General features: G+C 44.7%; 1 protein-coding gene across 3 annotated transcripts in view; it reads left to right on the plus strand.

The window, feature by feature from the left end:
* LOC126519718 (uncharacterized) overlaps positions 1-20940 on the plus strand; it is an 88153-nt gene that overhangs the window by 53856 nt on the left and 13357 nt on the right. Inside the window, exon 5 of one of the 3 annotated variants that reach the window (XM_055065358.2) lies at positions 14735-14943. The exons of the other annotated variants lie outside the window; for them this stretch is intronic. Within the exon in view, the coding sequence (XP_054921333.1) occupies positions 14735-14905 (171 nt within the window). The 3' untranslated portion in view covers positions 14906-14943. Of the gene's footprint in view, positions 1-14734; positions 14944-20940 lie in introns of those variants that run through there. 3 annotated transcript variants of the gene reach the window in all.

Genomic DNA, 20940 nt, shown 5'->3' on the forward strand with positions numbered 1-20940 from the left:
ACCTATTTTATCACCTGTAACGATGTACTCCCAGAGTTCAGTAATGTCAGCGGCGTCTACCGTGTTGTTTTCACAGATGGGGTGGTTTTGCCCTGAGGCACAAAGCCTGCCTTTTCCATTGATCAGCATGGCCTTCATAGTCGTAGCGCTCCCGGTTTTCAGAATCGTCGATATCATCGACTGCGTGAGCTTGTCCTTTGAGTCTTGCAAAATTTGCAGCTTCATCTCAAGCGACACAGCTTTGCGCTTTGTCAGTGCACCTACTGTTGCTTCCACAGCGTATTTCCGCGCTCGCTGAGAAAGAGAGGGAGATTGTAGAAAGGGAGCGCAGGCATGGTTCACTTCTCGCTTTTTCTTTTCTTCCAGGCGCTTGCCAGCGATGCGAACGCGAAGCAGCTGGCGCCATGTTGTGGCACGCTGCGCCAGCTTACGGTGCTCTCCATGGCTTTCGCAATTGGCTCGCAGGCGGGACGCGCTGCGCGGTAATGGCGGCAGATCCGAATTTGCGTAGGCAAACTTCTTGCCCCATGTCGGTTAAGGGGAACTTAGCAACGCAAATGTCATGATTATTCTGCATGTAAAATGCCATCAAAAAGGCATAATTTCGATTGTTATATCTGATATGCTGTGAATAACATACTATTATATATATTTTTTTCTGATAGCCCTAATGCACAAGTTGATACTCTTAAGTCGGCTCATCATTATAACTGATATATCTTTATATGTGGTATCGTTATATAACAAGTGGACTGCACTGTATTAGCCTCATGTGCATTCTCATGAAATGCCATATAAATCAGAGCATAGGCTGACTCATTGCCTGCTTGCCAGAGACCGCCTAGTTAACGTCATTACCATCACGAAACAGTGACAGAACAATTTGTCACATAGCGTGATGATGATGGTGATGCTACTTGTTCAATCTTTGATTATAAAGGCTAATTAAAGGATAAGTTATTTTACATGCTAAGGTAGCAGCAGCAGCAAGTCGTGTCACATTTCTGTGGTGTTCCCAAGAATTGCACGTGTCACAAGACAAACTAGCTAAGTCTTAGTCTAGGCAGGGGCCGCCATCCGTTTATAATTGTTGCGGAGTCATTTGATCGTAACGAAGGCAATCTGCAGGGTGTCTACCAACCGGGAAAACCGGGAATTCTCAGGGAATTTGAATCGTCTGGAAAAACTCGGGGAACTTGTGCTCTTATCAGGGAAAATTAGCTGTAACTTTATTGAAAGGGAACGAAAATCGTGTTAATGCTGGCTCCAGTAACAGAGGAATTGCAACGTATCATCATTGACGCCGTGTCATCGGCACGAGGTATTGCCAGAGTAGTTAACGACCGATTTTCCAGACGTGCGATTTTTCAAACATGCCCTATAATTCGCACGGCTTTGCGGCACCACCACATACTTCATATAGTCAATGTATATTGCCCTGACTGCATGTCTCAAATGACATTAATCAAAGCCACCACCGCCGCCATTTTGATTATCTCGCCGCCTCGAACCAGCACTCTCGCACACAGATCCGCTAGCAGCCATTCGCAACTTTCACGTACGGTGGCGCCGTCGTGCGGCGGCGGCTGGAAACAATCGAAAGATTATACTCGCCGCTGGCTGCCGCCCGTTCGGTTGGCGTATTGGTGTTGTGTACGCTTTTACTTCACTTTTGGTAGATGTTTTAACGCCTTCAAAGCTCCTGTGGGAACCTGAAGGACACTTAACATGCTCAGAATGAGCAATCATGGAAGTAACCGTATTTGCTGTGTTCCACAATGGGTGCCGAGTGATAGTTATGCGGTAGGTGATGTGAACCTTCACTCATTCCCACCGGCTGCGTCCATTAGGAAGAAATTGATTATTAAGCTGCGGATTGGCAAAGCTGTCACATAAGCGATGAAGATTTGCAGTGCGCACTTCATGCCGGAGGACTTTTTTTGGAATACGACAGATGAGTGATGATTCCGAGCACTTGAAATCGCGAATAGACGCACCTCCATAAAGACGCAGCCATAGCTCTATGTTACGTGCAGGGAAAGAAATAATGTGCAATCTTAACTCAAATGTGTTGTAGGATGACTGATGCTTGCGTCCTTGCCACTCATGCCTTTGCGGCTACGTTGGAGCGCAAACATTCTCCATGAAGCCTTGTACCTGCTTCAAAATTTCTTGTTCTTGTTCATGCATTCGTGCTTTGCAACGCCGGCTTGACATTCCACCATTTTCGAACAGAGAGATGAGTTTCTCATTTGTGCATCGAAGCAAAGTGACGCAGGTGTAGAGGGGCCTGGAATTCGTACCTCGTCTGCCACTTCGATGCGTGGCTGCAACGTGTGCACCGGCGCAAATGACTGCACTCGTAAGGTAACAAATCCTAGTCCAACAAACGTTAAACTACTGTGCAGCATTTGCGTAGCGAACCCTCAGCTGATCTGCGTGTATATTATTTTATAAAGATAACTGGAAGAATGAAGCGAGCATTGCCGCATACCGGTAAATATCGGCTAGGTATCGCTTGACCTGTCTTAGGCAAGACGCGGTAGGACTCACGCAGGCTGTAAAACTACCGCAAGACTGTAGCTTGCACAACATGCATAAAGCGCAATAATAAATTACAAGGGTGAACGGTTATCATATTAGCTCGCAAAAGCAGTCATATATGGGTTTTTGTTTACTTCTCGTGTTCAACATCCAGCTTTGAGAACACAGGCATGGATAATCAGACAAGAAATTTTCGCACACAACACGCTGCTTTAGAACTGCTTTTCACGCCGTCGATGTAGAGGATTTCGGTCGCGCGACACCAGGAAGGGTCTTTTTTCTCGACACGGTGGCTTATACAAGCGGTCTAAGTAACAAATTGCAGAGCACCACACCATATAAAAGTTCATGGTACCCGTTCAAAGAGGTCAAATTAATAGAATAGCAAATAGAAGGCACGGTGACTTCTCTTAATAACACCGTCCCTGTAAAACTGAAACCACAGCTCTTGTGGTTTACTTCGAAGCCGCAAAGTTTGCATGTAAAGGCCTTCAACAGTCACGGACGTCGACGTGCACACTTTTATGCCGCAGCACACAAGATGACCAGCATTTAGGACTTTCTCGCCTTCAAGTAGGCTTCGATTCCTGCGTTTTGCTCGCCCAATATGAGCCATTACACAGACTAACGACAGCAGGCGTGTAAATTGAAGAGACATTACAATATGACGACGCGAAACAACATGTCACTGAGCAAGACGACCGCAGCACTGCACCGACTGCTCTAGTTCTTAATCTCTCGGAGAGCCATGTTGGATTTAAGGTGGTGCCCCCTATAGGCCGTGAAAGTTGCGATATTCACCGCGGCAACGTTAGGCCTAGCTGCTTCTACATTCGCTATTATGTTTGCCGTGCGGTATTGTGTTTTTCATTGAAAGGATTCGCCGTTGTCAGCAATGGCACCGACTCCGCCTTTGTAATCCTCGCGATTGGCTTCGAAGCTCACAGAGCACAACACGTTGCGTAATGTGTCTCCGAAAGTTAGCTTTGCCTTAGTACAGAAGTGTTACGCGGTGAAGGCTAACAAGCATGGGAAGGGGTAATTGTCAAGGGACACAGTATGTATTCCTTAATTATACACGCGTACACCTCATCTCCTGTCACAGTACGAGCACCGATATGCCTAATGAGTGTACTGGCAGACCTTAGGAGCTTCTTGGGGCATGCCTGTGGCAATTTTAGCCCTTAAGGGCAGTTAAAGACATGCATTCATTTTTTTCCGAACCGCCCGATTTTTTTTTATGTTTTCGCGGCCCCTAGGGAATCCGAGTACAACTGACCAAGACGATGCTTAAAATGATCCATGGGGTGACACGTGGCAGAAGGAGGATGAGAACAGAAAGGACCGATGCACCGAGGAATCAAAGGGAAAGGAAGAGTGCCGCCGCCTCGTTGAAGAAGCTTGAGCTCAAAAAACAAAGTCTTGGCTGACACCGAGATGTAGGTGTCCCTCATTGAAACCAAAATAAACTCTTTAAAACAGCGAAACCTAACACTGAGATGGTGTGTACGGGCTGAGAGTATGTCAGGACAGTTGAGGTTGAATTTCCAGCTGCAGAGAGAGAATCTTAGTTGTGACAAAGTTCAGGCCTCATACCGATAAGTGGCTATCAGTTGATAGAAATAGCTCATATTCAAAAATATTTACTTATGTATGCATCTCCTTTTCATTCGTATTCGAAAATGTTCGACATAATTTGGAATGGGTTTTGCCATTTTTTTTGCTATGCCCTCTGTTTTCTTTTTAAACAAAATGGATATTTCTTCTTACTATTCAAACTGGATTTAGTCATTTTTTGTTTCAAGATGCTTACTAGAGAGTGACAGCACTGAGCAACATGGTGTCAGCCTGCTTTGACATCAAACAAAGTTCTGGCTCATTCAGGAAATTTTGCAAAGGTGCTCAGGGAAAACCTGGAAAACTCAGGGAATTTGGAAATGTCAACTGGTAGACACCCTAAATCTGCCATCAATGTATGCCAGGTGCCTTAACCATGTTTTGAGCTGCACATAAAAAGGGCGCCTGCTCTGCTACTTGTTTCATTATGCACAAGGCTCCGTGGGGGAGCCAAAATGTAAATATATACAGTCGAACACGGATATGTCGAACCCACATATATCAAATTATTGTCTGTATCGAACACGTAAATTATCCCCTTGAAAATTCTGTGTAAAAGTATAGAATTTCGTACATTTATATCGAACAATATTTTTACCCGCCATTGGATATATAGATCACCATGCAAGCTCAGCACTCACTGTACCCGCGAGCTCCGCGCCTTCGCGGCACCGCGCCTGCCCCAAAAGGCTCGGAAAATGTGAGAGCGAGAGGGAGGGAGGCTCGGACTGTAATCCCGCTGCGCACACTCTCCGACTTGCAGTACAGCTTTTTTTTTTCTCTCTCTCTCTCCCTATGTCTGTCATCCTTCCCCCGCATAACCATAGTGATCGGTTCGGAAAAGGTAGCCAGGAATGAAGGCACCAGCGGCCTCCTCCTTTTGCCTTTTTTTTCTTGTTGTCGTTGCATTTTCGCGAGTTTTGCTCAGGCAACCACAGCTCGCGCCTTTCGTACATCGCTGTCGCCCTCGGAGGTGGCCATCGCGAGCGCTTTGTTGGCGGAGGCTGCTCACATTCTTGTGTTTTGTGCGCATTCTTCTGCTTCGTATGCATTATTGTTTTGCGTGCGTCTCACGACACGTGTGACTGGATCGTTGGGCTGACGCAGAAGCAATGGCCGCAGCAAGCACAAGCAGTGTCAAGAAGCGCAAGAACCGGACTTTGCGACAAAGCTGAAAGCCATTCAGCACGTTGAGGCGGGCGAGAAAAGTGCAACGGTGGCAGACGACTTCGGCATTCCTCGGAGCACTCTAAGCACCTTGTTAAAAAACAAGGTGGACATTAAGTCGAAAGCGGCAGAGCAACGAACGTCGGGAGCTTGTCCTGTGCACGCTCCTGCCCATGAGACAGTTGAAAAGGCTCTCTATGCGTGGATTTTAGAGGTCTGGGCTAAGTACATTTTGGTGGATGGTGGATGCAGCGGTGGATTCACCGCTGCACTCGGTGAAGACAACTTCACCGACAACACAGGGTGGCTGCAGAGGTTTAAAAACCGCCATAATATAGTTGGCAAAACCATTTCTGGCGAAAGCGGAGCTGTCATCAGCCAGGATATCCAGCAGTAGATTTCGAAGGAATGGCCAGAAATTTGCATGAAGTTTTCTCCCGCGGGAATCTTCAATGCCGACAAGACCGGGTTGTTTTGGCTGATGCTGCCCAGCAAGACGCTCGACGTCCAGGGCAGCACGTGTCACGGGGGCAAGATGAGCAAAGTCCGCGTGAGCGTTCTACTCACACCTAACATGGATGGCTGTCGAAAGCTCCAGCCCTTTGTGATTGGCAAAGCAAGGGCACCGCGCTGCTTCAAAAACTGTAGGCAGCTCCCCATCTGCTACGCCTTCAATAACAAGGCGTGGATGACACGTGAGCTCTTTACAGAATGGCTGCAAGGCTGGGACACCGAACTGGGCAAGTCGGGGCGTCACGCTTGCCTTCTCGTCGATAACTGCTCGGCCCATCACACCACCTGTAAGCTCGAAAACATCGAGCTCAAGTTTCTGCCGGCGAACACGACAGCGAAGTTGCAGCCGCTCAACCAGGCCATCATTGAGTCGTTCAAGGTCGGTTACAGGACGCGACTCATTGATACCTCCACATGGGCACCGAGCTTAAGGTTGACCTGCTGGGGGCCATTCAAATGATGACGGGCACCTGGAGAGACGTGAAGCCGGATACCGTGGCCAACTGCTTCCGGAGGGCAGGCCTCGTCACGGCCAAACTTCCCGAAACCTGCGAAGACGGCGACGAGTGCATAGACAACGCGTTTCGAGAGTTGTCATCCCTTTTCCCGGCTGCCATTCCAGCCGAAGTGTCCGCTGACGACTTTGTGAACGTTGACAGCAATGTTCAGGCTGTTGCGAGCCTCGCTGACGAGGACATTGTAGCTGCAGTCGCAGGGACCCAGGGTGACAGCTTGTGTGGCGACGAAGATCGTCCGGACGAGGGGGCAGCTACATGCTCGTACTCGTCCACGGGGATAGACAAAATTCCAATCAAGTTAATAATGAACTTGGCCCAAGAAGCAAGGAAACACGGATAAAAGCATTGGAGGCAGTCATAACAAATAAGCAAATTCCGCACAGCTGGAGACAAAGTAAAATCAGTTTGATATATGAAGGGAAAGGTGATAAGAGAACATAAAGTCCTTCCGACCAATTACGATAGCATCAGTTATATATAGGCTGGTGATGCAGGCGGTGAAATTAAAAATGCAGTCATGGGTAGAAAGTAATAGAATACTCGGAGAACTTCTGAACGGATTCAGAAGCGGTAGGCGCTTAGATGATAGCCTGTTCGTGCTTACCCAGTGCATAGAAATAGCTAAGGCGGAAAATAGACCTCTGTATTTAGCCTTCCTGGACATAAGCGGTGCATACGACAACGTGAACAGGGAACTCCTGTGGAACATATTAGAAGATGAAGGTATCGGTCATGAGGTAATTGATTTTCTACAGGAAATATATTGAGAAAATAAAATTGAAATAACATGGCAAGGAATTAAGAGTACGACAACTGTCGAGGTACACAAAGGATTAAGGCAAGGTTGTCCTCTATCACCGCTGCTGTTCATGCTTTATATGATAAGTATGAAAAGAAGGTTACAACGACAGATTAGGCAGAAATTAGGCAGATTGTACAGATTACGCAGAAAGGTTGTTGAAGAACAACTACTGGGTTTAATGTATGCGGATGATATTGTACTGTTAGCAGATAACCAGGAAGATTTGCAAACTCTGGTTAATTTCTGCGAAGACGAAGGAGACAGTTTAGGTTTCAATTTTAGTGCAGCTAAATTCGGTGGGATGTTTTTCAACGATACAACTGATCAGGAGCTTACAATACAAGGCCATGAAATACCCCGAGTGGCCGAATACAAATATCTCGGGGTATGGATAAACAAAGGGCAGATGTACACGGAATAGCACGAACAGTCTCTCATGGCAAAAGGGCGAAGAGATGCCGGGATAATGAAACATAAGGCATTGTGGGGGTACAACAGGTATGAGGTACTGAGAGGTATTTGGAAGGGAGTAATGATGCCGGGGCTTACTTTCGGGAATGCGGTCCTGTGTTTAAGGGCAGAGGTTCAGTTGAGACTAGAAGTAAATCAGAGAGCTGTGGGAAGGTTAGCACTAGGTGTCCATGGGAAAACTACAAACAACGCAGTGCAGGGGGGTAGGGGCTGGGCATCGTTGGAAGCAAGGGAAGCTCAGAGTAATATCCTATACGAAAAACGTCTGAGGAAATTGGACGATAACAGGTGGGCAGCTAAGGTATTTAAATGCCTATACAGAAAGCGTTGACTCACAATGGTGGAAAAGAACTAGGAAGCTACCTAACCAGTGAGTATGCCAGACACGAGGATGAAGAAAGACAGAGCATTAAACGACAAGTTAAATACGGGGAAGGCAAAAATTGGATAAATTCAATGGAAAAGAAGCATAGTGTGGAACTATATCGATACTGGAAACAGCAGATCAGGAAGGAAGCGTTTTATGATAACTCAAGAGGCAGTGCCCTACTCTTTGAAGCTAGGGGCTCTATTCTCGACACACATGGCGGCTGCACGGCCGCCATTATCCGCCATGTTTACTCCCCGATTGGCTGTGGAGAGCTCACGTGCCTTGAAATTTGTGCCGGGAAACGGAAGTTTTGCGAAATGTCATTTTGCGTTTTCATCAAGATGACGAAACGTGACGTGGAGCTGCAAATTTTATGGACTAATACATTTTTTTGGTCCTTGGCAGATATATTGTGATGTTAGCGCTTCAAAGAGAATGTGAGCAGTAGCGTGCAGAAGCCAGTGCAATGCATCTGCAATTGCGCGAATATGTGGTGGCGATCCAAGATATGTGCCATGCCAGCTTGCTGATTGGCTGAAGGAATATCTCGTGAGGAGCGTCACAGGAAGGGCTGTTTCGTAAACGTCATTTTGACGATGCGTGACCTTGCGCTGGGCCGCCATTGCTGAGATTTTCCGCCATAATTTTTGCTGCGACGAGCCGCGCGAATTATGCTAATGAGCAGCCATATGCAATGGCAGCTGAGAGGAATGCGTATTGCGACATTTTCCCCGTCGTTTGGCGCCACGAAAATCTTTTGTTCATAATGTGTGCTCATAGTATTTGCATCGCTCTCGGGTGGTGTTGGCATTTGTGTTTGGGGCCATCATTTTCTAAAACAACGCGTTCATACGAAATAATATTGGTTGAACATAGCAAACTTTCGGCAATGTTGTCCACTTTTCACTGCTGCATTTGTATTGTAATCAAGGTTCATGCCTTTTCGCACAATGAAAAGTTAGGACAACGGCCTCTTTCCAATTTATAAAAAGAAATGCACGCCAGGCGGCGCCCTGAAGTTTCCTCCCGCGGTGCGAGTAACCAGCGAAATGAACAAGAGATGGCAGCGTCGGCGCTTGCGTCGCGCTACTGCATATCTCTGGCGCCCGCAACGCTATCGGTGATATTCGGCCATTTCTCAGCCAGCCGAGTCAGGCTGAGTCACTTGCGTTTCACGAGATAGCGATAACGTGGCCTAGAACGTGTGCGCATCACCACTGGTATGTCGCGTATGTTGTCTCAAGCAAGAAAACAAGCGCGTTGGCACCAACATGCGATGACTCATTCCATTTTCCGCGGACACGCATCCTAGCTGTTGAAGCAGATGACGGAAGCGAGAAACGTTTGCGACGTAATAATCATACGCTTTGAGATAGCTGCTTTATTTTTACTGCGGAGGAAAACTGTTTTGCTTTACCGATGACGCCACATTCAGCGCCTTCATTTCAGTTTCTTAGGCGAAACGTCAAGTTGGCGTCACGTTACGTAAGCAAAATGGGGTCACCAGCGCCATTTTGTTTGTGTCGCGCCTACGTCATGCATCGAAGAAAATGGCGAAATTTCCAGAATAGCGCCCTAGGTCAGGATGTCTTAGAATGCGGAGCTATAAAAAGAAATTTAACGAAGAAGAAGACAGATGTACTGTGTGTGGTAAATATGTAGAAACAATAGAACACCTCATACTAAAATGTGATGGTATCAATCCTGATGTCGATGCAGCCACAGTCACGCTTCCTGAGGCCCTGGGGTTCAGAGATAACAGTAGTCATGTAAATAAATATGCGGTGGAAATTAGCAAAAGGCGATTGGAGGATTGGTGGCTCAAAAGCAGAGAGGTGACATAAGGTTAAAAGGATAGGAAGACATATTTAAAGAATATCGCAAATTTTAATAACACACAACACAGGTAAATAAAAATAAAAGGCAAAATAAAAAGCTGAGCATGGTGGCAACTGCCATCACCCCGTTTCAAAGGGGACACTCCTACCTTCCATCCATCCATTCCATCCATCCGCCGCTGAAGTGGCGGCAGCGTTCAGCTTGATTCGCCATTGTTGCGGTGACATGGAAGGAACCAGGCTTTCGCACCTGAACAGCCTCGATAAGATCGAGGTTGGTGTTTTTAATTTCATTTCCAAGGCGAAGAAGCAGACCAACATAGGTGATTTTTTTTTCACACAAATAAAGCATTACGTTGCGTCATGTGTGCGGAAATAGTAGTCATTCTTGAATGCGCCGATCAGTAGGTCATCGTCCGCCACAGGTAAAGTCTCAGGGCCTGTAGTTTCTAATATATAATTTTTAATATATCGAATTAATTCGCGATCCCCTTCGAGTTCGATATATCCGTGTTCGACTGTATTTTAAACCATTTTAGTTGGTGTCCGGACCTCTTCCCTTTAAGTGTGACCCGCTGTGGTTGCTCAGTGGCGATGGTGTTGGACCATGGCGGCCCAACATAGCCGGCCACGGCAGCCACATTTCGATTGGGCGAAATGTGAAAACACCTGTGTACTTAGATTTAGGTGCACATTAAAGAACCCCAGGTGGTCAAAATGTCCTCTTCTACGGCATGCCTCATAATCAGAAAGTGTTTTTGGCATGTAAAACTCCATAATTTAGGAATTCAAGTATGCATCATCCCGACCAGACGGGCTTCCGTCATAGTCTCGACTTCAGTCATTTGATAAATGCAGAATATCAGGCACGCAATGGATTGTATGGACGATGACAAGCTGTTGTCTCAGACAGTAATTAAGTGCTGTCTGAGAGTGGTGGTGATGATGGACATTAAAACCCCAACCACACGCACACAATTTTCGAGCAACGGTGGCAAGTGACAGTTTTTGTCATCACAGAGGGCAGTCGGTCGCTTCTTGCATTTCCGTTCTTTGACCAGCCCGAAAATTTTGCTTGTCACCCGGAAGCCCATGAAGTGACTTCTGCGAGGGACAGTGTGATTGCGCAACAACATGGAAGCAACCAGTCTTATCTGAATTTGCTCTTGCCACTTGCTGTCTGCTTTAACAGCAATAAAATAAATTGTACCATCGCTTCATCTCATCTCAAGCTAAGGACAATGTATAGGTATTGTCTTGTAGATAATATTGAGGTCAATTGTTTGTTTTGATGCTGTTAGGCTTCAGACGCCACCGAAAGCCGCAAAAAAGTTTTTGAGTTTTGCTCACCAGAGAGGGCGCCATGGCAATTCATGCTGGCGGCCTGCAACAGATTTCCACTGGCGATGACAGCATAATACAGCTTGTTTAAACATTGGTCTTGTGGTACACTTGCGATTTATTTACTTGTGCACAAATGTATTTATTTGAACTACAATGTAAATTTGTCGCTGCTTTCTTTTGAGATGTCATGTCCATTTGGTTGCTTCATGCTGCAATGCGACTGCGCAACAGCGTCTGCCTGTTGATTGAATATTGCATGCCTGTGGTTGCTGCTTAAGCATAAATAAATTTCCATTCTATGAAGGTAAAATTTGCTGGTTTCATCGTTGTTTTTTTTTTATTATTTCCGGTATCAGAGACACACCACACTTTTCTTGCTGCAAACTTGGAGGCGCATTAAATTTAAACTTTCTTTATAGGAGTTGCAGTGTTGTTTCTGCGTTAGTTTTCTCTTTTAGACCGACAAAAAGTGGGTGTGTGTTCGGTTGAGGGGTAATTTAGAGTCGGGCAAATGCTGGCAAATGAAAGCTCGGCTTGTTTGGATATTTTTTCTGGCTCTTCTTTAATTCAAGCTGCCCGATGGTTCGATCCATTTCATTGACCTTGTCAGGGTCGATTTAATGGAAGTTGACTGCGCTTCAAATGAATAATTTGTTTATTGAAGCGAAGTTTGCTTTGCCTTTGTCTGTGAGGCGGTTGTGTCTGTTCAGTTCGTTTTCCTCAGAGACAGTGTAGCATGCAGTGAAAACTTCCTTGGAATTTATGGAACCGAGAAAAATGTCTGAATTGACCAAGTGTAGAATTATTAAATGTATGTATTAAAAGAACCATAAACAAATGCTGACTACATGAACGCCCTTTGGAATGCTGAATGAATCAGCAAATCCTTTTTATATTTTTGCACAAATACAGTAAAGCTGCAACTCTTGTCATCTCTTGACTGATTAGTTGGGGTGGGTGAATATAGAATAATAGATTTCATATTAAATAAAGAAAAATAAAGCTGAATATTGAATGTTGTAAAATGTATCACAAAGCTTAATGCTTCCAAATCTCGTGTAAGAAAAACAGGTGCTGCACTTGCTTAGAAGTCTTCTAGCATTGCATAACAAGAATGCAGCACTAACTCTTAAGTACGTAGATATCATGATATATGTACAGCAGTGTCTGCTTTTATGAGAGGGAACTCCAAGTCAGTATGAGAGCACTGATTACAGCTCAGTTCTAGTGTATGAAGGTCTGCAAGATATTTGTTTACACTGCGGTCCACTTATAACAATATCACGAAGAAAGAAAAATCTGAGTGTTATAGCATACCATTGCTATATCTGGACTGCCGTAATAAAAAAATCTGCTGAACATACTTTTGTGACTCTTGAACTAAGTAATTTGCTGCTTGTGCTAAAATAATAGATGTAGAATGTGTGCTGTGAAAAATAAAAACATTTTTTATACCTCTAAACAGTGTGTAAAAGTATTAGGCGTGCTGAAACAGTCAGAAACCTGCGCTTGCTTTTGCAGGAGTTTCAGGTTCACAACTGCAGTGTACATAGTGTGCATATGCTATGCAAACACTGGCGGCAATAGTTTAGCATGCATGAAATTAATGAGTGACTCAATTGACGACTGTAAACTTTGCGTGAACACCAGAGTCAGTGCTAGAGACAGGTTATTGTCAATCTCGTCGTCACTGCCGCTGCTGTTGTCGCACAACGCCACTGTCTCTTGCGACAGTGGTCGCCCCGTCGGAGAGGAGGCAGCACTATTTGCATTCAGAAACTCCTACATCGAAGCACCACCTGTTTCATCGTTAGCAGCAACATGCTCCCAGAGCTCGGCAATGTCAGCGGCTTCCACCGTGTTGGTTTCACCCCTTCCAGTTTTCAGAATCATCGATATCATTGAATGTGCAAACTCCTGCTTTTCTGAGTCGTGTAAAATTTTCAGCTTCGTCTCAAGTGGCAGAGCTTTGCACTCCGTCGGCACCATCTTTATTAGCTGCGCTGCCCGTTGCTTCGGGACTGCTTCCGCGGCTTGTTTCTGCACTCTGTGAAAAAAATAGATTGTAGAAAGGATGGGGACCACTTCGCATTTCGCATTTTTTTAAAGCAAAGCATTCTGTGCCTCTTCCTTTGACCTTTCCACTGTTGCTGTCTTGCACACCACGTCGGGTTGTACACCGTGTCTGAAGGTGGTTCAGAGTGTGCATATACATACATGGCAGCAGCGCAGGAGAGAGAAAAGGTGACTCGGGAAACTCCTTTGGACCTCTCCATTGCCTTCTGGAGCTCCCTGGGCACCACCACAGCCTTTTGATGGCTCCATGACTCCCCCCCCCCCTTGAAGAAGCATTGCATAAACTGTAGCACTTGCCTTTGTACTAATGTGCAACATTCTGGAGGGGAGGTAGATAGAATGGTAGAGAGGAGGTAGGGAGAGGAGGCAGAGAATGGGTAGAACTGAAGCAGCCATGAAACGAGCAACAGCTTTGCCACTCTCCACTCGCAACTTCTATAGAAGGGTGAGGGCGGGAGTGGGAAAAGGAGATGTAAGAAGGCAAGACAACTCTACTACTGTACTATTCACGGCAACAGTTGCGGACCAACTGGATAAATTGAAGTTCATGGTGCGGTTCAGTACGTTTCTGCTGTTTCTGAAGAATAAACTCCATGTAAATTTGTCTAGCGGACAACTGATGCTCAGTGTGCAGACTCAAAGCAGCATTAAAGCACTGAAGCGTGATGCTATGGAAGCAGTCGCATGTCGAATCAACAGTTCTGTGCCTGCTGTGGTAGCTTGGTGGCTATGGCGTTGCTTGAGATAGTGAGTCCGATTCTGACCGCTGCAGCCACATTTCAATGGAGGTGAAATACAAAAATGCTCTTCACGAATCCCGATCCGCAGCCATATTGGACATCCCAGCAGAGATCAGGACCAACAGCTACGTTCCGCCACTACCCAAAAACACGCACCCGGTATATAACGCCGAACGGAGACAGGCAAGAGCACAGACAATGCAGAAAAGATTCGAGATGTCTGCGGAGGTAGTCTACGTGGACACCACTGATTATGACGATCGCAGTGCCATGGCCATAGCAATAGCAAATCAACAGGGGGATAATCGCGTCTGGCATGATCCTGACAACATCGCCGAAAGTTGGGGAGGAGGCGGCATGCCCTGGCAATGATGGCCTCCTCCAAATACAAATTTATTGTGAGTGACTCCAAGTTGGCCATCCTAAATTTCGCAAGGGGGCATGTGTCATCCAAAGCACTCAACATCCTGCTGACAGGTTTCCGTGGCAACCGAGACATCCTTGATCATAATAAACATGTGAGGGTCAAGTATCCTACAGCACACAGAACATTAACTAGGTGGCAATCGGTGGCATGGCATTTGCTCCAGACCAACACCTTCCCTAACCTTGTAGCCTACAGCCGCTGTTACCCAGGACTGTATACAGCCGAATGCAAAATCTGCAAAGGCAAATGGTTTGGTCGCGACCCCTCAAATGTAGTCACGTCCAACAGAAAGATCACTCTTCTTTAGAAATCAGGTCTGTGGAGCAGTGGGAGACCGCACTGCTCACCTCCGACCCGGAAGTGCAAGTCCGACTCATCCGGATGGCTGAAGACACCGCCCGGGCCCAAGAGCTCCTGGATGCCGTCTAAAGGGAGAAGAAGACAGAAGAGGATCTTCCCCCTCTTCCTCTTCCCTTGACCCCATTTCGGGCAAACAATAAAGTTGTTCTCTCTGTCTGTCTCTCTCTCTCTCTTGTAGTTTAATTTAGGTGCATGTTAAAGAACTCTACAGGCTAAAAATTAATCCGGAGTTTGCCACTACGGCATGTCTGATAATCCGATTGTAGTTTTGGCACGTACATCCCCATAAGTCAATTAAAGTTGTGATGCCAACACTTGTGTTGGCATCAAAGTCAACACTTGTGATGCATCGTATGAGGCAATAACAACATTAAACTTCTCGCAGGCTGTGAACAGTGGAATACAACAATGCCTCAAGCAAACACGTCTTGCTGTGTGTTATGTGTACTATGTAGACAAACCCAAGTGGTGCACGTACGGTAACGTTCAACATCAACTCACCTCGCTCATATTGCACTAGACAGTCAAGAACTTAAATATTTGCTGTAAATATTGTTGCCAATTAATTTCAGTCATCACAAGCAGCACAGAAAGCTTTGCTTACATCGATTCTCACAATGTGTGGGATGCGAATAATTCTTTTTCTTTTTTCTCTGGATGTGTGGAGCACGATAGTTGGCAGCAAGAGGAAAAAACTTTATTAGCATGATAGCGGGGGGGCACAGACGCGAAGTAGCTGGCGTCATCTTGTGGTGTGCTGCGCCAATTCGCAATGCCTTCCATGGCTTTCACAATCAGTGCACGGTTGTGGTGTAGTGCATGGCAATGGTGACAGATACTCGCAAATACTTTTCGAAGCCACTTTTCGAAGGTGTGACCTACCTGTCAAAATACCGTGATGACCGCGCACACCTTATTTCCGAAGCTTTCCACATTCACGTTAGTGGCGAAGCATGTGTAAGCCTGCCTTCTATTTCTCTCCTTCCGAAGGAGATTGCCTTCCTATCGCATTAATTGCGATCCCCCTGCGCATGCCCAATTCTGTTGATTCTGTGGTTTCAGATAGCGGCGGAGCATATTTATACTGACTGAAAGAATAAAGACACTTTGGTTGTTAGTCAGCGCTGTTGTCTGTGTCCCTTCACTTGTCCTGTCGTTTAGCGTTGTTTTTATTGCTCATCTCAGCATCGTTCATTTATGGGAAACTTGGCAAAGCAAATGTCATGTTTATACTTTTAAGTTAACTCATCATTATAACCGATATATGGTTATATGTGGTATTGATATAAGCACTGTAATACTAATAGAATGTCGAATAGAGTCCCATGCTATTTTCCCTCCAAAACTAAAGACTTAGAGACATAATTGTGTTATGAACATCATTGTGGTTCTCTCTTTAACAGCAGACCTATGTTTAGCAGAAGATTCGGGGAATTTGCTCGTAATTTGATCATAAAGTCTACTCACCATAACTTCGAATCGGCACTGTCTCCCTCGAAGTAGTCGCCTTGAGCGTGAATACACTGATCATGACGTTTCTGCCATGGTGCCGTGCATCTGTGGATATCTTCTGGTGTGAGTGCGTTGAGGACCTCCGGCGATTCCGACTGCATCTCTTCACCTGTGCTAACCGACACCCTTTCAGCCTCAATTTTATTTTTGGGAACAAGAAAATGTCACAGGGGGCAAGGTCAGATGAACAGAAGAGGTGCAGAAGAACTGTAATGTGTTGGGAAGTTGAGAACTGTCGAACAATGAGTGATTAATGAGCAGGCGCGTTGTCGTGGTGGAGAAACCAGTTCCACTTCTCTGGATGTGCTATTGATGGTTTGTGTCCAGAAGGTACGAATTCCTTCTGGATAATAAGGTCAAAGAAAACAATCAGCTTGGGCCTCACATGGTCACACACTTTCTTTTAAACATGTAACAGTAACTTTATTCAAATAACCGAAACTGGTATGCGACAACGTCTGTATCTTTAGCCATAGGCTAGTTATGGATCAATGCAGTTATACAAAGAAAAGTAAACGATTCAGACACGGGCATAATCATTTCTTGTTTTGAACCAAAAAAACAAAAGAAGGAAAAGAAAGAAATGCAACCAAACAAAAACCAATAAACTAAAGTGCAGACCACCGCAGGAACGAAAAAGCCACAGCCCCTGCCGGCTCGGGCGCGCGCCATTCCCCGCATGCCGACGACACAGCCATCAGCACCCAGAAGCGAAAAGGCTTAGTTGCTGTCCAAAAGTGTCGCCCACGACGGGAGCCCCACACCACCAGTGAGGCAGCACATGTCCGAGACAAGACCCATGGCCTCCCTCAGCCCGCACACATACACACTTGCAGTAAGAATACATGAAACGGTTACACAAAAAAGAATTGGTTGAACACATAATTATTATTCACTCAACGCAACAAGAATGTCCACTGATATGCTATATGTGCATTTGATGCATGGCGTGTCGAGTAATAGCAAGGGTACACTGGCATTTACACTCACGTTACTATACATCCATACACACATACATAGAAACAACAAGAAAGAGTAAATGCAACACTGTATCCAGTTGTTGACATCATTACAACTTTCATTAACCCTATGAGGGTCGATTTTTTTTTGCGATATACGACCGCCCAGAGTCGATTTTTTTCATTGCAGATTCCAATTCTTCTGAGGGACCTATTTCGAAAAAAATTTACTGTAATTTTTCTAGGGTGACCGTAAAGTGAGAAAAAATATTTTGCGTTAGTATATATGTACTGTTTGTTCATGAATAACAACAATAAAAAAAGGAAATAAACTTATAAGAATTAAAAACCATTAACATTAAAATGCGCACACAAGAATATTTCGCAAGTGTCAAATTTTCCTCCTCTTACACTAATATTTACGTCCATAGCATAATCGAACTACGTAGGTGAGCACATTCAAGAAAACTGTGGTTGTATGCCCGTCAAAAAAGTAAGACATGGGACAAACTTCCGGTAATCTTCATTTTATCGCCAATCAGAGGCAATTAGTTTTCGCGAGCCTCCAAAAAAATAAAACAAAAGGTAATGCATGCACAGCGGCATCCTTCCTATGCACACCCCTGTGAGCACTAAGCGAGCGAGAGACAAGCGGTCACCCTTTGAGCGATTAATAACGTGATAGCCATCAGTTTCGCAAGCGGAAAAAGCTGAAACTGCCCGTGGAACAAAATCCAAACCGCCCTTCGCCCACGCGCACACCAATGCGCAAGCGTTAGTATATGTAGACGCGCCAGAGCAAAATAGCTCTAAAACAAACCCTGCAACGAAAACCAAGAAAGGGAGGCACAAGAAAAAAATTCCCTGTATTCCCACGTAGTGGCACCACATGCCAAAAAAGAAAAAGTTAGGAAATTGGCACGCATTTTAAACGTACAGACGGCGCCGTAAATAAATGGCATCGGCCATTTTGGACTTGTTCGCGGCGCCGTACATTTAAGTCATTGACCCTGAAAGGGTTAAACAATTTAGCGAGAGTAGGTGCTAAGGTTTTTATATTATTTTTCAGTACGGACATTGCAATACCATCGAAACCAGGTGGATTGAAATATCTATGTAGCCAAAGGAGCATGAATTCCAAGCATGCAAAGATGGCTCGAACCTACTTTGCATGCCAAAAAGAAGTTCAGCTGCAACTGTACAAAAGGGATGGTTAAATTCTTCACTTACTGATGAAGCATCGCATTATGTAGCTATCGATGGGAGAATTCGATTTGAAGCTGTAGGTTTAATAATAGAGGTTATAGTAGTCCATAATTTTTTTCAGATTGTGAGATGACGCGTCAATTTGGTTACTATTATAAAGCTTCTTCTGTATTCACAATGCTGCCAAGGCTTTGTTTCTGTGCTCCTTATATTGATTAAAGTAGTACATGTTGCCTCTATATTGTTTCACTTTAGTATGCCAATAATCTCGTGCTTTAATTAAGTTCAGTACGCTCTGTGTCATCTATGGACATATTGGTTAATGTATATCGTGTGTTTACTTTTATTTGAGTGCACTCTGTAATTGTCAAGTCTTTCTATTAGCATAGAACAGTGCATGTTAGCGTTTAAGTCGTCCATGTTGGAGAACAACGTGTTGGAAAGTGACAGTGACAGTTTTTCATAATCAATTCTCGTTGTTGTACCAGAAAAATTTGTCCGGTTAAAATATGTATCATCAAGACAATATAGGGACGCAATCGGTAAGTGATCAGCAGGACCTAGGCTCCATAGGCTCCATAGGCTCCATAGGCTCCACATAGGCTCCATAAAGGCTTTCAGTTGCATCAAAGTTGAAAATGTGATCATGGCAAGCGGAGGTATGACTTGTAATTCACGTAGGACCAATGACAAGATTACTGAACCCATACGAAGAGAGTAAGTTCGAATATTCAGTGTGTCTGCTACTAAGGGTGTCAATAGTCATGTCGCTGACTATAACAGCTTTCTTATTATTTTCAGTCAGGTGAATGAGAGCGTATTCTAGGTCATTTAAAAACATGCTGCAATCAGTATGCGGGGGATGGTATACAACACCAATTATGACATTGTGCACTTCTACGAAAAACATCTCCGAGTGTCTGCTAGTAGGTCTATTCAAAGAAGAATAAAGCCTGTACTCGTGTAAGTTTCTAATATAGAATCCCACCCCTCCTTCCCTCTTTTCAGCAATTCTAGGACACAAGAGAAAAACGTAATTTGGAATGTTATAACTTTCATCAGGCTTTAACCAAGTTTCCGGGATGGCTATGACATCATACATGTTATTGTGCTGTGCCAACAGCGTAAGAAGAGCATCAAAATTTTTTCCTAAGCTTCTCACATTGCATTGAAGCAGTGAGTGTGGTCTATGTAATCTATGAAAGTTGTCAACAGAAGAAGTCATCAGCACATTGGGGATATTATGCCACACGGTCTAGGTCAGCCTCTGTGAAGATGCGGAGGACATAATGGAACATAATGGACATATGGAATTTCATAATGATGTTAGACTGATTTTTGTTTTTTGTTGGAACACGGCGTATGACATCAATATCAGCCATTGCCACCTGCGCAACAACCTTTGCTGCCAGGGTGGTAACAACTGCCGACAGTGACTCACTGGGTACCCTGGGGATACATTTCACTTCAAAATTTGTTCTACGACTGTATTGCTGTAGTTCCATCAGTTCACGTCTAGTAGCCTGCACCTCTTTAGAGAGGCGGCTGTTTTCACTTTTAAGTCGACTTTGTTCCACCTTCACTTCACCTAATTCCCTCTGCACATTACGAACTACTTTCTTGAATTCCTCGAAGCTTTCGCTCATAAGATCTGTAGATTTCTTAAGGGAACCAAGGTCACGGTTCTTATCCATGATATCAACCTTAGTACTCAGCTTCAAAAACAATGCAGCAAGTTCTTTCACTGTAGTGGGCGTTTTTTCGAAGACCCTTTCGCCCGTATTCTTGCTCCCCACATCAGATACATTATCGCCCCTAGCTGGAGGACGACCCAGGCACGAAGCTAATATTTATTTAGTGAAGCTGTTTTTCACACCTGTAAGGCACAAAAGTGTGGTAAGTAAGCCGTCGATGTAAGTATGCCTAACCATATCTTTCGTTACCGACTGTCAATGTCAAGAAATTAAAATTTTTTGCTGATTCAAATTGATTTTTCCCATTACCCGATAATTAAAAAAATTTCGCAGACCCTTCTATGTAAGAAAAATTATTGCCAACTGTACTTATTTGCATGAAAGAAAAATTGAAGATTTTACCAACTTCGTTATAGAGGTTTAATTATGTTGTACAGGGTGTCCCAACTATCGTGCACCAAGGTTTAAAAATATGTAAATGCTGCATAGCTGCAGAGAACCTAGGTAATGTTGTTTCCGTTGCTTGGAGATACTCAGATTTCTTTTTTGCATTTTGCCTAATTATGTAATTAGGCAGAATGTATCTCCAATCGACAGTAAACAACATTACCTTGGTTCTGTCCAGCTGTGTGGCATTAGGAGACTTTTAAATCTGGGTGCATGATAGTTGGGAAACCCTGTATGTGGAGACCACTCACCAGTACTGATACCTTCTGGAAGATTGTCATTTTTTTGTGTGCGAGTGCGCATAGCATCCTGGATTGTTTCTATTGTTTCTCAAC

This window comes from Dermacentor andersoni, chromosome 10, assembly GCF_023375885.2.
Source record: "Dermacentor andersoni chromosome 10, qqDerAnde1_hic_scaffold, whole genome shotgun sequence".
NCBI classification, from domain to species: Eukaryota; Metazoa; Arthropoda; class Arachnida; order Ixodida; family Ixodidae; genus Dermacentor; species Dermacentor andersoni.